This window comes from Pempheris klunzingeri, chromosome 10 (genome assembly GCF_042242105.1).
Source record: "Pempheris klunzingeri isolate RE-2024b chromosome 10, fPemKlu1.hap1, whole genome shotgun sequence".
In the NCBI taxonomy this organism is placed as follows: Eukaryota; Metazoa; Chordata; class Actinopteri; order Acropomatiformes; family Pempheridae; genus Pempheris; species Pempheris klunzingeri.
Window position 1 is genome coordinate 20,203,276 of NC_092021.1, and position 16,725 is coordinate 20,220,000.

The window sequence follows — 16,725 nt, forward strand, 5'->3', positions numbered from 1 at the left end:
CCCCATCTCCAGGCAACCCCTCCATCAGCACTCACGTCACCGTGCGCCCGAGCCGCGCGGTTGCCCGGCAACCCGTGCCTTGCGCTCGGGCCCGGCCTCGCCTTGCACCCGGCTCGGAGCTCTGACGCGGGTGTGACGTAAATAAGGTGGGTATCAATTTGTTATGGTGGCGGAGGGAGGAGGAGGAGGAGCAGGAGCAGGAGGGAGGAGGAGGAGGAGTTCCCCCTGTGAGTGCCGAAGCCCTGTGGTCTGCATTCCGGCGGAGCTCACAGGCACACACCGGCCGCAGCCTCAGTCCCGGGCCGAGAGACTTGTTGTAAAAAGTCACCACAAAGTTGCGCCTCACGGGTTTTTCTACAGTTTTCCCTCCGCGTTGTGTTGGTGAAGCGTCGCTCCGGTCGTGTAATGGTTTACTTTCCCTCTGAGAGCTGTGTGAACAGAGAGAGACGGTGGTTTATGTCCGCTCTTTGAGGTAAGACGAGCCTCTTCTCTCCACCGGACTCACGTCTCCTTTACATCTCCTTTACGGCAATGTTGTAATTATCTCAGGGCGATCTTTGGGTTTTAGTCCAGCCGATTTATCGTGTATTTTACTTTCTATTTAATCGGTTCTGTTAACAGTCAAAATACCTACATTTTATAATTGAATTATTGCTATGGAATTAAAATTATGATTATTAAAATGTAATTCAGTTTTCAAGCCTTACTAAGATTTTGATTGCATCGCACTCAGTCCAGACTAGTAAGCTTGCACTTTCCCTGAACTGAACTCATTTGTTGAAAGAGAAAGTTTTCACACTGCTGCACCATACTGTACATATATACACAAAAGCACCTGTCAAATTAATGTCATGTAAATGTAAAGTATATCTGTTGATACAGACTGAAATTTAAAGCGGTTACATATTCGGCTGTCTTTCTCTCTGCAGGTATCAGCCTTAAACTATTCCGTCGCTGTCACTCCAGACTGTTGCTGCACCATGGTGATCATGACTGAGAACTGCAGGGGGGCTCAGTCCAGCCCTACCCAGGGGAGGCCCCTGCAGGTCGGCTTCTACGAGATCATCCGCACCCTGGGGAAGGGAAACTTTGCAGTGGTGAAACTGGCTAAACATAAAGTCACCAAAACACAGGTCAGCAGCTCTCCTCCTAATTATGTGACTCTATTTGCAGGCTTTTTCAGATGCATATCTTAAAAATTATATTTTTTATATTTTTTTCAATTAACACCCTACCTTTGGTTTCCCAGGTGGCCATTAAAATCATTGACAAGACCAGACTGAACCCCTCCAACCTGGAGAAAATTTACAGAGAGGTGCAGATTATGAAGCTGCTAAACCACCCCCATATCATCAAACTTTACCAGGTGTGTATTATCTGTCATCTCCCTGCAGAGTTGCTGTTGGCCGTGCATGTGTTTGTATGTGTGCAGAGTGGTGTGTGTGTGTGTGTGTAGCAGTGGGTTATTCAGAGTGTATTACGGCTTCACTGTGCAGCCTGCTCTGTGCAGGGAGCCAGTCTGAACACATGCATGAATCCACAAGTAAAATGCAATGGCGTGGAAAACCTTGCAAAACACGGACGCATTTATTTCCCTCAGTAACAATGTTGTGGTGCAGAGCATTGTGCCTTATTATTGTTGATATGTGGATGCAGCAGTGCCATTATATGTGGAAAAAATAAGGGGAATTTGTTATCTAAGTGGTTTGTACCAGCTTGAGGTGAGCTGCTGACTCTCAGAACACATTGAGTCATAAGTACAGCACAACAGCATTAGTGCAATCCCTTTTGACCTCCTTCTGTGTTTGTCTGCATGTGTGTGCGTTTATGAGACTGAGAATAATCACGGGTGCCAGTCAGTGCCGGGAACGGTGCATTTCTCAGATATTTTCAGTTATATAATGGTAGAAGTGGTTGCAGAGATGTGGCAAACAGAGAACAGGTTAAAGCTGCACCCACAGGTCAGAACGTTAAGCCCAATTAGCATCTGTTGAAGCCATGTGCAATGTGTCTGCGCTTCACGTGAAGGCTGCCCCTGCAAAGCGCTGCTTTACTCCTAATCAAATTGAAGACTTAGTGGAAAGAATCCGCTTTTTTCCCCTCAGCTGGCCTTTGGAGGGCTGTGGCACGCGTCTGGCAACCAACACACAAACACACACCCACGCAAACAAACACACAATGCCCTTTCTTTTTCCTTTACTGTGAACTTTCTCCGCCCTTTGTTTAGCTTTGTGCTGTTTTGCTACTTTTGTAGATTACTTCACGTCCGGTTTTAAGCAGCTGAGCGGCGTTTTCTGAGAAATCAACTGCATGAATAAGGGCATGACATTATTGCTAGAAAGCCCCTACAGTGTCACCTATCAGAAACTGTAGAGTGAGAAAAGATGACATATTCCAACAACTCCGAAGATAATCAGCATTTCCAATCGGGGTTTACAGCCTTGTTAGAACAAACCACCGTGGAAATTGAGTGATAGTAATATTTAATTTTACACTTGGACACCAAGTTTGATTAAGGAACCATTGAAATGTTTCTCCCACAGAGTCAAATGTCAAATATATTTGTTGAATAGAAATAATTTTCAAAAACAAATATAGAAGATCGCACATTGTAACAGCTTTTTCACAGTTTTATCTTAATATAAAAACTGGATAATGTGCTTTAAGGTCTAACTTGGATGACCTTTGTCTGCATCCTGCATGTGATGTATCCTCCTTAATTTTTCCATGCCCTTGAGGTGCTGCTAGTCAGATGGTTGGTACTCGATGATGGTGAGCAACCATCTTCAGCGCTGCAGCCCCTCTTCCCCTCTTTGCTGTACAAAGGGAGGATAGTGGCGTAACCGTCTTGTGATTCAAGGGGTTACATCCTCCGAGACTTCTGGCCTGACAGATCTGCTGCTGCTGCTGCTGCTGCTGCTGCTTGTGTTGTTTTTGTTCATGAGATCAAAATGCGTTTCTCCCATAGTCGAGGATCATTGACGGCTCGTCCTTTCTCTTTGTCTCAGCCTCTCTTTGACCTTGTATCAGTCACACATCCCCCTCTTACTCTCCCACCGTCAATACAAACCCTGCTCATCTGCCATGCTGTGAGGACCAAATTTATTGAAACCCAAAGAAATGCTTTTTAAATTTTAGGTCCATAGTTACCAAATATGTCAGGCTGAATTTAAGGAAATGTATATAAAATGCTGCATAAGATATCAAAAATATTTGGATTTGATGGAAAAGGTGCAACCATAAAATGCATGGAGTGTTGAATTGAAATATTTCCGTATGTTTAAACATCATTAAGCTTCAACAACCTTTAAGCTACTTTATGACAAATAAAAGGGGAAATATGAATGTTAAGCGGTTAATCTTCCTTCTGGGATGGTTTGAGGGCCCTTGATGTGTCGTGCTTGTTCTTCAAAGCCGTGACGTCAGCTGCACCTGAAGGTGACAGAGCCCCGGAGAGCTGCCCTATCTCACAGATAAAGACTACTCCCCACTCTGAGGCATCTGTGTATTGAATCTGTCTTTTCTTGGTTTTCTAAAGGGGAAAAGAAATGAAAAGAGTTAAGCTCCACCATACAGTGGAATTTAGTGACATTTAATTCAAAGCCAGCCAGCAGTGTTACCCAGACAGGGCTTTGTCATCTGACGAAAATGGCTTTGTTGTGCAACTTTTCTGCGCTGTCCCCGAGGGCTCCGCTGGGAAATGGAAACTTTCTATGAGCTTCAGGAAAGGATTGGGAATTGCGTCTTTCCGGCCCACATAGCGCACTGGGCATTGAGTGATTGCACTTATGGTGTTTTTGATACACTAGGTGGGACCGTGTGAATTTGTCTCTTTGTTTCCCAGCAATAAAGAGATAGAGGTAGCTTGAAATTCAACACTTGCATCTGTTGCCAACTTGTGGCAGCCTCAGGGAGAATATTTCCAACCACTAGATATTTGTTTGTGTGTGAATGTTTTGCACTTAACACGTTTCCCCTTGGGTTTGTGTTATGTGTAGAAATCTGTTTAAAAAAGATTATATAAATACAAGCAGGAAGTCATTGATGGCTGGCTTATGCAACAGGCCGTATCATGGAAAGCCAGGGTGTTGGTGTTTTGTGTTTGTGGAACATGTATATGGAGAAGTATGAGCAGGGGATTTTTGTGGTTAGAAAATGTCTCTTGCCTGGAGGTGCCTGGAGCGGGCTGCACTGAAGGACTTGGAACAGGTTTTACTCCTTCGTCATCACCAGCTGCTCGTGACCCAGTTGGTTTAAATGCTGTCTTTCTTTCTCTTAGGTCATGGAGACCAAAGACATGCTCTACATTGTGACAGAGTATGCAAAGAACGGAGAAATGTTTGGTGAGTTCAGCTTTTGAATTTGTTTTTAATCTGAAAAATAAATGTAGGCTAAATCTGTTGATCTTGATACTAAAATATCGTCCCTCCCTCCAGACCATCTGACCTCAAATGGCCGTATGAGTGAAGATGAGGCACGGAAGAAGTTTTGGCAGATTCTTACAGCCGTGGACTACTGCCATCGACACCACATCGTTCATCGTGACCTAAAAACCGAGAACCTGCTGCTGGATGCCAATATGAATATCAAACTGGCTGGTAAGTCTGCCATATGCCGTTTATTGTCACCATGAGCTGGTTTCCCAGCAGGAAGATGTTGTACAATGTGAGATAAGAGTGTTTATTTATTTTAATCAAAAATGAATGTTTTGAATCTTTACCTCCCTGCTGTTTTTGTATTCTGTTCATTTTTCCCTAAAGGAAGTATTCACAGCTTTGGGATTCTTAAACCACTCTAATTAAATCACTGTTGTGCTGTCTCTGTGCTAATTAAGTGTGAATAATTCAGTCATTTACCAAGGCTAATATCAACCAGAGGACATGACTTCAGCCCACAAACAGACACACATTATCGCACAAGTGTCAGACTCCAGAGCAAGACAACTAGTCTTTTGTGTGAGAGATGATGTGTTAATGTTAGTTTGATACGATCTGGTCTAGGAATGTCATATTACATAGATACAGTTCCTGAACTCCTCAGGCTTGAATGTAGAGAAAACAAACAAGTTTTAATAACAGTTTCATTGTGTGTGTGTGTCTCCATGTGTCTTGCAGACTTTGGATTTGGAAACTTCTACAATGCAGGGGAGCCTCTGTCTACCTGGTGTGGCAGCCCGCCTTACGCTGCCCCTGAAGTGTTTGAAGGGAAAGAGTATGAGGGGCCTCAGCTGGACATTTGGGTAAGATTATACAAGGAAAATATAGATTGAATTATTTAATCTGGCATTATTTTTCTGTGCTTATGTTCTCATATTTGCTATTTTCTCCACAGAGCCTTGGTGTAGTGCTTTATGTTCTCGTCTGCGGCTCTCTTCCATTTGATGGACCAAGCCTTCCTGCACTCCGACAGAGAGTCACAGAGGGACGATTCAGAATCCCTTTCTTCATGTCCCAAGGTATAATGACAACAAATCATGACAATTACTGCTAGTTACCAGCTCTGTCTGAATATTGAGTGCTCAAAATCAAAGACTCACTCCTTGTTTACATCCTCCAGACTGTGAAAACCTGATCCGTAAGATGCTGGTGGTGGACCCAGCCAGGAGGATCAGCGTGGCCCAGATCAAGCAGCACCGCTGGATGCTGGCAGACCCGACAGCAGCCCACCAGACCCTTAGCCATTCCCTGACAGAGTACAACTCAAACCTGGGGGACTACAGTGAACCTGTGCTGGGCATCATGAACACACTGGGCATCGACCGCCAGAGGACTATCGAGGTGAGTGAACACGAAACATTTTTTTGGTGAAGTTGTATGTTATTTGTCAGATGTGAGTAGATAAAATACATTAAAACTACATAGTTTACAGTTTAAGGAGGTTTATATTTAAGGTGTAGTAGCGTGGAAGTGGCAGCTCAAGACAATTACTCGTGTTTAGCATCACATTCCAGTTTGTCGGGAGAATTAGAGTTTAATTCTAGCTCTGTCGTCTCCAAAGAGATTATACTTAACAGGAGCAGTAAGACTGAACACATAGTCACATCTCTTTCATTCAAAGACGTATATAGAGAGGAAGAGCTAAAGAAAGCTACAGAGAGAGGAGGAGATGGATGTAAGCTGGCCTTAAGAGCCACACAGGTAAACAAATCGGCAAAACGGCTAATCTACTGTCTGCCCTTTTGCTCAGTCTCTGCAGAGTAGCAGCTACAATCATTTCTCTGCTATCTACTACCTGCTGCTGGAGAGAGTGAGAGAGCATCGTACCCAGCAGCTGAGCCGCCAGTGTGGATCCTGGAGCCAGAGATCAAGGAGCACTTCCGACTCCACCGGCCCAGAGGTGAGCACTCCAGCTGAGTGTCTTGACCCTAATGTTGCACTTCGTCCTGATCTGACGTGCAGCTTGTACTATAACACTAAAACGCAGGGTGCTTCCTTCTTGTTTTTAGGTGATCATGGAGTCCACCGACAGCTTTAGAACCACAACATTTCCAATTCAAGCCAAAAGCACTCCTCCGGTGTACTCAGAGAAGGAGTATGACCAAGGTGGATTGTTCCAGGTAAACATTTTGATCAAACATGACAGACTTCACCCTCCACCCTGACAGTTATGTTTGATAGATCAGAAGCAAATCCTACACCCCCTGTGTCTGCTGTCAGTCAGTGGCTAACAGTCCAACTCCTTCTGTTTCAGCGGGTGGTGTTTCCAGTGGAGGCCAGTCTGAACAGACTGCTCTGGAACCGCTCCATTTCACCCAACAGCCTGCTGGAGACGAGCATCAGTGAAGAGGTGCGGCCCAGGGACCTGGAGGAGGAGGAGGCAACACAAACCCTCGGGCCCCTCCTCCCTCCATCCACCACTTCCCGTAGACACACTCTGGCTGAAGTTTCGGCCCGTTTCCACCAGTGCAACCCTCCATGTTAGTATGCCATGCACATGCAAAATAGCACATGCTAGTCCACTCTCTGACGCATATACAGAGTCTAACGCCGTCCGTGTTCTGTTTCTCCAGGTATTGTGGTCAGTCCCTCAGATGGTGCCTCCTCTGACAGCTGTCTGAAGTCCTCGTCCAGTCCAGCCCCCAGTTTGCAGGCTGCTATGGGTGAAATGTCAACACTTCTGGCCTCTGGGGCTGAAGGTGGAGCTCTGCCGCCTGCCGGAGCCCCCCTGGCCCTCTCCTCCCATCTCCTGCCTCAGGCTCAGGGCAGCCTCCCCCCTGCCAGTTTCCAGGAGGGCCGCAGAGCCTCTGACACTTCCCTCACACAAGGTACAGGGGCATGACCATAAAATCAAGTGTCATTCATCCACTCTGATTTTCATTCTTGTCATGTCTAATGTGTCACATTATAGCATCAAAGGAGTATTGTGTAACATTTTCCCATGCCTTTCCACAGGCCTCAAAGCTTTCCGCCAGCAGCTGAGGAAAAACACACGCACTAAAGGGCTTCTGGGATTAAATAAGATCAAGGGTCTGACGAGGCAGGTTGTTCCTCCACCCTCCTGCAACCGCGGCAGCCGTGGGTCATTGGGTCCAGCCCTGTCTGAGCACCGCAGCATGCTGGAGGAGGTGCTGCACCAGCAAAGGTGAGACACACAGTTACATGAAAACACACTGTTATTAAAATCCATTTATTACATCATCTAGATCGTAAATTTTCAAATTGAGATGTGAAAATACCGCATGAGGTGAATAGGATTCATAATTCAGTCAAGTTAAAACACACAGGCAAGATACAAATATTGTTAGATTCAATGTGACTTCGATTTTCTGTCACTTATGTCCAACATGAGTAAACAGCCATAATTCCACTCAATCACAGAGAACACTAGAACATGGTGTACATTCATGGGTGAACTGCTAATAACATGGCTCAAGTCGTAGCCCACAGCTAACTAACTGACTCCATGGCAGCATTATACTTCTGTTTACATCCCACATTGCATTATTGGTACTGTTGATCCAAAACTTAGAGCATGTTTATTCCCCAAATAGACATAAGATATGATGCCATATACATTATTATTTATGTGGACCTAGAGGCAAAACGCTCCTCATGTGAATGAAGAGTCTGATCTTCTGTCTCTGTTTTCCAGGATGCTACAGATCCAACACCAACCCCAGCCTCAGGTCCAAGCTGCTCAGACAGGACCTACTCAGAATCCCCTGCTCTTTCTGGCCCAGCAGCAGTCGCCCTCTCCTCCACCTACTACCGTGTTTGCTTCCTCCTCCATGTTTGACACCCCCACCCCCTCCGTCCTGCCTCCTCAGCAAACTTCAGTGGGTCTACAGCACGGCTCCTGGCAACAAACCCTGGAGACGTCCTCCTCTGGATGCTCCTCATCCTGCTACTCCTCCCTGTCCCCCGTGGCCTCCGCTGCTTACCTTCTTGAGGCTCGTCTGCACATCAGCCAGCAAACACATCCCCACACCGGCCTCCAACAGCAGCCCCAGTCTGCAACACATGGTACCTTCCCCATCATGTCCAAACCAGCGGTATGGAACATGGGCTCGGCCTCCAGCACAGATCCTGACATCCAGGAGTTGGGCCTGGCTGCACAGCAGCAGCGCAGCAGCTGTGTGATGGTGAAGTAAAACATCAGCCATGGAGACCAGCGACTGCTCTCTGTAGAAGAAGCTCACAGCCAAAATCTTTACTAGATTTTGAGCTGAGACGAGAGAAGTGTGGACAAAGAACAAAAAGAAGATGCAAGCAACAATTTTACACTTTAACGACATGCGGTACACATGTAAGAATGTGTCCACAAACATGCGCATGTTGTGTATGCTTTTGATATCATATAAGCTAAAGACCGAGCAATAACCAAACTCTGGACAAGGTGTTAAACCCGTATCAGCCAGCCAGAGAAGCAATAATAGACTGAAAGACTCTCATCCAGCTCCCTGATGGACTCACTTGAATGAAATGAGACCTGATGTTAGCTGGTACAATTATCTCACGTTTTTGCTGTCTAAGTAAACTTTTTGAGGTTTTTTTTTAAATACAGGAATGATCCCTCTTCCTCATTCTTTTTATGTAATTTCCTGTTTTTCACATGACTGGACAGAAGACCAAAATTCTCTTTTTGTTTTCATTTTTCCCACTTTGGTCGCCTTTTTAAAGAGACATTTCTCTGTAGCAGTGCAATGGACATACAGTATAGTGCCCTAAGCTTACAAACGTTCACTGAAGGAGTTGACTTTGATTTGTATGGAAACTGTGATTTTTTTTTTTTTTTTCTGTGCAAGATTATTATAGCTACGCAAAAGCTGCTTTTACCTCAAGCTGCAAAAAGACTGCTACATCCTCATCAGCCAAAAACTGAAGAAAGATAGTGTTTTGCTGATTGAGTAAAGCACAACAGGTACATCAGTCAGCTTGGTAGCACTTTACATGTGTGGATACATCGATCCGTATTCCCTTCCTTTGATGAGCACCTTCTTGTTAGATGCTTTTACTACCTCCTTAGGCAAGAATTTGGAAACAGAAAAACCTGTAAAAATCCAACAACAGCACGTCGGCAAACCCAGAATATCAGAAGACTGACAATTTTCACATGGACAGAGCAAAGACTGTGGGAACAGTGCAATATTTCACATTGAAATATAAAGGAAAGGCTCCACGTAGGATGATCAAAATGTACATGCATATTTGCCTGAGGTTTTTTTGTTCTTACTTTCAATTTGTCTGTTTGCTGTGTTCGCTAGCTGACTAGAACAGGTACTAGTTGCGTGACATAATAACATGATACTGTAGTAATCGAGAGGAAAGACTCAAGGCATTTCAAAATGTTGTTTCTTCACACAGCATGCTTGTAGTTCTTTAACTGAAAGGAAGAATTTGGGTTTTACCAAAGAGCGAACAGCATACAGTGAGAGATGGGTGATCTATCACAGATACACTACTGACGTTTGACTTTGAACGCTGTCTCACAATGTAGCACCGCGGTAGGCTAGCATTTTTCACACGATCTCCTTAGCTTTTTCTGTGAGAAAACACCCGCTACTACCAAATCCTAATGCTACATGTGTTGTTGATATCACAAGCTTTTACTATCAGGGCCATGGTGGTATTCATTTTTGTACTTTTCTAGAAAAGAAGAAGAAAAAAAGAAAACCAAAAAAATCAACATAGCAATACCATGTTGTGCTGGAAGTTGAACTTTCTCCAGTTAGTGGCTAGAAATTGGTAGAAATTACCTGCAACAAGCTGATTTGTTAGTGCAGTCAGTTGAGGCGACGTATTAGAAAGCTGCACGAGACGTGTAATACTGTAAGCTTAGTTAGTTCTCTCATATCTGTGAAACATCTTGTAGAAGAGCAGTGTTTTTCCAAACCCAGTTCTATGTTGGAAACATGCAGTGTTGATATTTCTATCCAACGATTTTTGGTTGGTTGCACTCTCTACCAACACTTGTGCCTTTATCTGAACAAACCCACGATCAGACGGCTCCACCTCTGATCGCTAAACTGAAGAAAGAAAGAGGAATGCCTCCGTTACTGGCCATTCACTCAGAAGCCCCGTTTGTAATCTTCCTTGACCTCCCTCCACTCTCTGAATCTGACCTTTGAACTTGCTGTGTAAACAGAGGCAAGAATTGCACTTTATTCATATTTCTTATTACTGATTTTTTTTTTTTCTCATGATGAAAAACTTCACAAAACTATCCAAACACTAAGACGAGCGGTTTTGATAAACTTGGGATAATATGACGTATTTCTTTTTTTTTTCTGATTTGTTACTTGACTGTGTGAGCATGTGTGTGTGTGTGTGTGTGTGTGTGTGTGTGTGTGTGTGTGTGTGTGTGCATGTGTGAGTGTGAGTGTGTGTGGAGGGGGGAAGAGAAAGGAAAGAGGAGAGAACATTAGTTCAAGAAAGTTTGTTTATTTATGTGGCTATTTATTTAAATAAAGTTCACTTCCTAAACTGTCTGTTGCTTGTTTTTTTTATATCAGAAGTTGGATAATTTACTGACATGATAACTGGCTTTACTTGACTTTAACAACTTTTTCATGTGCAATTTCACATCAGCGTTCACATCATCAAGATGGTTGTATGATTACAGATGACAGTTCACTGTATGTGGATTAAGCAATATAACACCATACCCCTTAGATTAGGACTGAATTACACTGAATGACTGATGTCTCCGGCTGATCCACATTTGTTTTGTTCACACACGCTCCCACATCAGTAAGTGCCAAGTCACATATATCTAAGCTTAGCTGAGTCGTAATTGGATGTTTTATATTTGACAAGCTGGGAAGTCATAACTACAACACCCCAAATGTGACTTGAATCCTTCATCAGCAAACACCTTGTCCAACACACAAAGACTCAGAGCGTTTCTTCCCTCATCAGGATGGTGACCTCTGACCTCTGACCTCTGCATATCCTCGTCCAGCACATTGTTCTCTGCGAATCCTTTGCATTGCCCTGCAAAATGCATGTTTGCATATCAGTGTGTACAAACTTGCTTTACAACTGCTATTTATGTACATATTTAATTTTCACTGCATTGTTTTCCTTTAGCGTAATTATTATTTTTCGTCATTCAGCACAGTCTTGTGCAAATCTGCATTTCTCTGCTTCATGTGCTGAATCTGCAGTATATAAGTCTACAACACTACAGTGGCTGTCTAGTAATGAACATACTAATGCTGTCTACTAAATGGGCATTAACATATGTCAGTATTACTGTAATCATCAATGACGAGAGATTACTGCCATACTGTTTTATTCATCATGCAATCTGCGGTCCAGATTTTATAATGAACATAAGAACTGGCTAGTCTTATGAAAAGTCTATAGAAGCAGAAAATACTGGCACTAACGGACAGTATTTTCATGGACAAAACATTTTTTATTACTCATCATCTTCTACTAGCTGATGACGAGGCTGATGATGATGATGATGATGATGATGATGCACTGGCACCCTATGATAATGCCGTGATGCAGAGTGATGATGCGTCAGACCCCGATGACCCCCCTGCTGGCCGGTTACTCATAAAACTGAGAACGGACAGGTGTCTGACGTTCGACAGGAAAGGGTATGTGGGAGTCAAGTGACGCAATGGCAGAGTGAGGAGAGAAGTGAACTGCTCTGTTCTCCTCTCGCTGCTCGCTCATCATCTCCAGTTAGACAAGAGAAAGACGTCAAACTCCATTTAAACTCCCACGGGACTGAACGGAGAGCTACCTGCTTCAAACATGTAAATGTGCTCATTTGCTGCTTGCTACATGTGCACTGTGAATGGGCACTTTATTAACTCACACACACACACACACACAGATATTTACATATGTAAACATATGGCTTGATATTTGGCTCATGACCTTTGGGGAGTTGTTCATGAGGGTTCAGTATGAGAGGAACACTGTGCATTTGACATCCAGCCGCTACAAACGCCTGCTGCAGACATGACCTTCCATTACAACCAGCAAGCTCTCTGTAACATGCTCTCAACAAGACGGAGTGACCATCTGATTTATAGACTCCTGTACAGTTTAAATGCAGGGAAACTTAATTTACTTTACATACAGATTAAAGTTCCCATATTCTGCTTCACATTTGTGTTTGGAGGTCCTACAAGAACAGGTTTACATGGTTTAATGTTCGAAAAATTATTCTTCTCATAGAGACACACGGCTGCTGCTGCAGCTGTTTTCAGCCTCTGTCTGAACGCTTCGTTTTAGAATAAACAGAAACAATCTGCTGCTCCACTCTCAACGTCGACATCTTCGTGTTACCAGGAGCTGGAGTTGGTGAGGAACAGCGAGGTGCATTCAGATCCCAACAGATCCCCTTATGACATCATAAAGGGAGCCAAATCTTAACGGAGCGTTTTCACACATATTTACAGACAGATGAGAGAGAGGGTGGTCCTTTTAAATTCAAACGTGGATATTGATATCAGCCTCATCAGTCAGGCTGTAGTATTTACAGCAGAGCTTTTTCAAGGTGAGCTGAGAATTGAAACCAGCTCGGCTGTCCGCTTTTTAATTCTACTACCAACTAAAACTTCAGAAAATTGTTTTGTCCCCACTCTTACTCTATGAAAACACACATGGCGTGATCTTTAATTTGCTCTGGTTAACACTATCAGCTCTGTGAGTGATTGTTTTACAAACTGTTCAACAGACCTGAGAACGGTGCAGTAAAGTGATCTAAGTCTATCTCCATGTTCCTGCGTATCATTTTCCATTTCATTTTTATTCCTTGCATGTACATTTCTTCACCATGACTCTCTGTTTGCTTCATTGAGCCAAAACTTGACTAAAAAGGTTTATGCACACCTTGAGTTTTTTGTGGACAGGTGCGTAGGAGAAAATGTTCAAACGCAAGAGAGGAAAAAAGAAGAAAACTCCCACACACTGTCTTCTTACTTGCAAAAACCTTAATTGAGAAAATAATTTTCCTCTTTCTTCTTCTTAGTTTTTCTTGTTTTTCCTCTTTTGCTTCCTTGAGTCAGTAATTACCTGTGACATGTTGTGACATGCAATGAAGCAAACTTTACATATAAGTGGCTTGGGGAGCATTTATACACTGACACCTGCAGAGACATCATCATACTTGGAGGGGGCTGGTATACTGCTGTGTCTAATCACATAGTAGAGACAATCCTTCCCACTGTACTTCCTCTTGGGCTCCAGCCTTACTTAATCGCCCTTGGACAAGTCAGTATCAGCCCGTGGTGGACTCAGTATCCATCTCAGCGACAAATATAGAAGCAAATCTGTTTATAACTCTGCGAGGTTTGTTGTGTATCTGTCCGTGTAAACTGAGCTTGACAGTCTGGATAGTTGTGTGCGGGTCACCCAGTGCAGAGACACACAGGACTCCGTGTGGGCAGTACAGGTTGTCCCTGATTTCCCAGTATGGTACAGCGTGCATGAACAGAACAGGAGGAGCAGAGAGGAGGAAATTAAGGCTCAGAGATGGTATGAGCGGTGAAGGAAGAAGTATTAAGATTGTTTACTTTAACAGGAGCAGCAATACAACAAAAGTATTATCAGGAAAATTTACTTAAAGCACCAAAAATAAAAATACTATCGTAGAAAAACAGCTAATATGAGTGTTACTATACTGTAAGATATCAAATAATTGGATTGTTTTCAATGATGAATGAATGTAGCATTTTAGTGTTAGCTAATTGTAACCATTTTATATGCGAGTGTGGGTAACAATATACTTTGAACTCCATTTAGCATTTATAACCACTATTAACAATTAATAAATGGTTTATAACACATCATAATGCAGTTGTGTGCAGACATAAGGACATTTTAAGTGCTTATCAACATTGGTGTCTAACTTCTCCAATTAAGTAATTTTACATTATTACAACTGTACTGTGCCACTATATTACTATATTCATTATCTGTGTATACACCAGCCTCCACTCATGGATGCCCACATGCTCACAAATATGTTAATATCTACTAATATCTAGATTATGGTGTGCCACAAACTATTTAAGTTTTAATATAGTGCTACTAAATGCTAAATAGGAGGTTAAAGTAAAGTACTAATCAGTTGGGATGTTTAATCTGTAACAATACCTCTTATTTTAATTCACTGTTTGATTGGATGTTTTGTGTGGAAAACCTTAATCTACAAAGTAACTACAGCTGTCAGATAAATGTAGTAAACATTTTATACTAAGCACAAGTACCTGGTGTCATTCTGTGTTTTCCTTGTAGCCAAATTAGTTGTATAAACAATTATTCTGTTCTGTTTTTCTCACAGTCAACAAATACCATGAAAATAAGCCACGTTTGTCCGTCTCTCAGCATTTTACAACTTCCTGACCCTATTCTTGGCACTCAGCCCCAAGCACGTTCATTTCCACTGAAGACATATATATTTGGAAATGTTACTCAGATTTATCCAAAAGTGAATGTATAATGTCCTAAAACAGCTGGGCACTGTCATTTTTAATAAACAGTTCTCAAATATAAATAGTAAATATTGCATCTGTTGGGGACTTTTTTTCACCTGTGAATGAATACACTGATTTACAGCAGCAGGAAGGTGTATGTGAAATAGTTTTTAATCGTTTTTGGACAACAATGGAGCTCTAAGACTCATGTGTTATCAGGATCTGGATACACATGCAAAATGTTGTTGGTTGTGGACATTTCATGGGATTTTTTTCTGGTAAGAACACATTTTAGTATTTCCAGCCTTGTATTTGAGGTAAAGTACCTGTACTTGTATTTGTACTTTCACCGCAGTGCAAGAGGAAAGTTCCCATCCAGAGCTCAGAGTAAAGTGGAACGTGCAAGGCATTTTGGGAAGTGAAAAGAATCCACGGTTCCACACAGAGACAGCTCGCCATAAAACATTCAGTGTTTTGAATAAGTAACTCAGATATCAAAAGGGAAAGTGCATTGAGCAGAGAGGTTTGCCAGAATCTCTTTGTGTGAACAAAAGCAGAACGAAGAGAAGATTTAAAAAAAAAAGAAGAAAAACAAAAGCAGATGCTGGAGATAAAAGTGTAATTGCAACAGATGAGAGAGAAACTTAAAGCCTGATGACGACAAGGAAGTTGAGACTCATAAGGTCAATTATACTGTATCAGCCACGAGGACTGTTGCATCTGAAACTATAAAGTGACACAGTGGCTGCACACAAAAAGCCCACTGTCCTGAATGTGACTCAAAGCATAATAAAACTCTCAGGAATATTCTCAGAAGGCGGCCGTTGGATCCCTCTCCTCTCTGTGAGATTAGCACCCTCCTAATTGTGTGTACGTGAGTGAGAAACTGTGCACATGCGTCACTGCCAATAATCAAGCTCTCTGGCAGGACGAGCATGAATACCAGAGGATTTGTGGAGCTCGTGGGGGTTCAGAGCAAAGTAAATAAACAACTTTCGGAAGTGCACGACAGGACTCTGCCTGGCGGAGTTTGCTGTTACATCAGTCGGCTCACTGATCCGTCTGGGAGCAGCAGCGGCTACAGGACGACATTACCACAACTGAGTTACTGCTGCTCAAGAGTCACCTAGAAAAAAAAACCTACAACGAAAAAGTATCGTAAAAGTCGTATTAGTGCTAGATTGTAGCTGTAAAAACCCACTGTACACTACCTGCTGTGCACCAAACAACAGACAGACACCATTAGCATTTAGCTGGTGAACACAGTGGATCATGTAGCAGCTAAAGAGCCAAATTTTCCTTCAAGAGTTGGTGGAGACCAAAAACAGAGTATATTAGTCTAACATTCTTCAGGTGGCCTGAAACATGATTCCAAATGAACGATAATGTTGCTCCGTAACTGCTGGATGTTTAAATAAGCAACTGTTTGCCACATCGTCTTAAAAGGTGACATGTCAGTGTTGTTCACAACTTGTTTCCGCTGTCCACAAATTGCAGACAAAATCAGTTGTGGCAGGTTTAAAGTCACATTTAATGGATCCAAAGTATCATGTGACTCAATCATATTTGGCAGGCGCCTGAGCTCATTCACTGGTGTCTCACATGAACTGAGATTTTCTTATTTAAATCAAAAGATTAAGGAAAGAAAAATAGTGTAAGAACTGAGTATCGAATGCTGTTGACATGAAAAAAGTGAATAATAAAGGCGAGGAATTATCCCCTCTGTTTGTTTTAGTTAACAGCCTGAACATGTTGTTAATCATGTGGCATTACAGAGAAATGGAAGTGTGACACTATTTGTCAGTTGTCATGAGCTGAAACAAAATGTCACAACTCGCTCTGTA

The 16,725-nt window shown here is 42.8% G+C and overlaps 1 protein-coding gene across 1 annotated transcript; it reads left to right on the plus strand.

Annotated features, from left to right (window-relative positions):
- The first annotated feature begins 268 nt into the window (after positions 1 to 268).
- On the plus strand, positions 269 to 10,927 carry sik1 (salt-inducible kinase 1). Its single transcript, XM_070837848.1, has 14 exons — positions 269 to 472; positions 930 to 1,133; positions 1,250 to 1,366; positions 4,280 to 4,343; positions 4,437 to 4,598; positions 5,115 to 5,239; positions 5,332 to 5,455; positions 5,557 to 5,777; positions 6,187 to 6,336; positions 6,446 to 6,556; positions 6,691 to 6,916; positions 7,010 to 7,264; positions 7,392 to 7,581; positions 8,092 to 10,927. The coding sequence occupies exons 2-14, from the start codon at positions 981 to 983 to the stop codon at positions 8,588 to 8,590; spliced, it is 2,397 nt and encodes a 798-aa protein (XP_070693949.1). The 5' UTR covers positions 269 to 472; positions 930 to 980; the 3' UTR covers positions 8,591 to 10,927.
- The last annotated feature ends 5,798 nt before the right edge of the window (positions 10,928 to 16,725 follow it).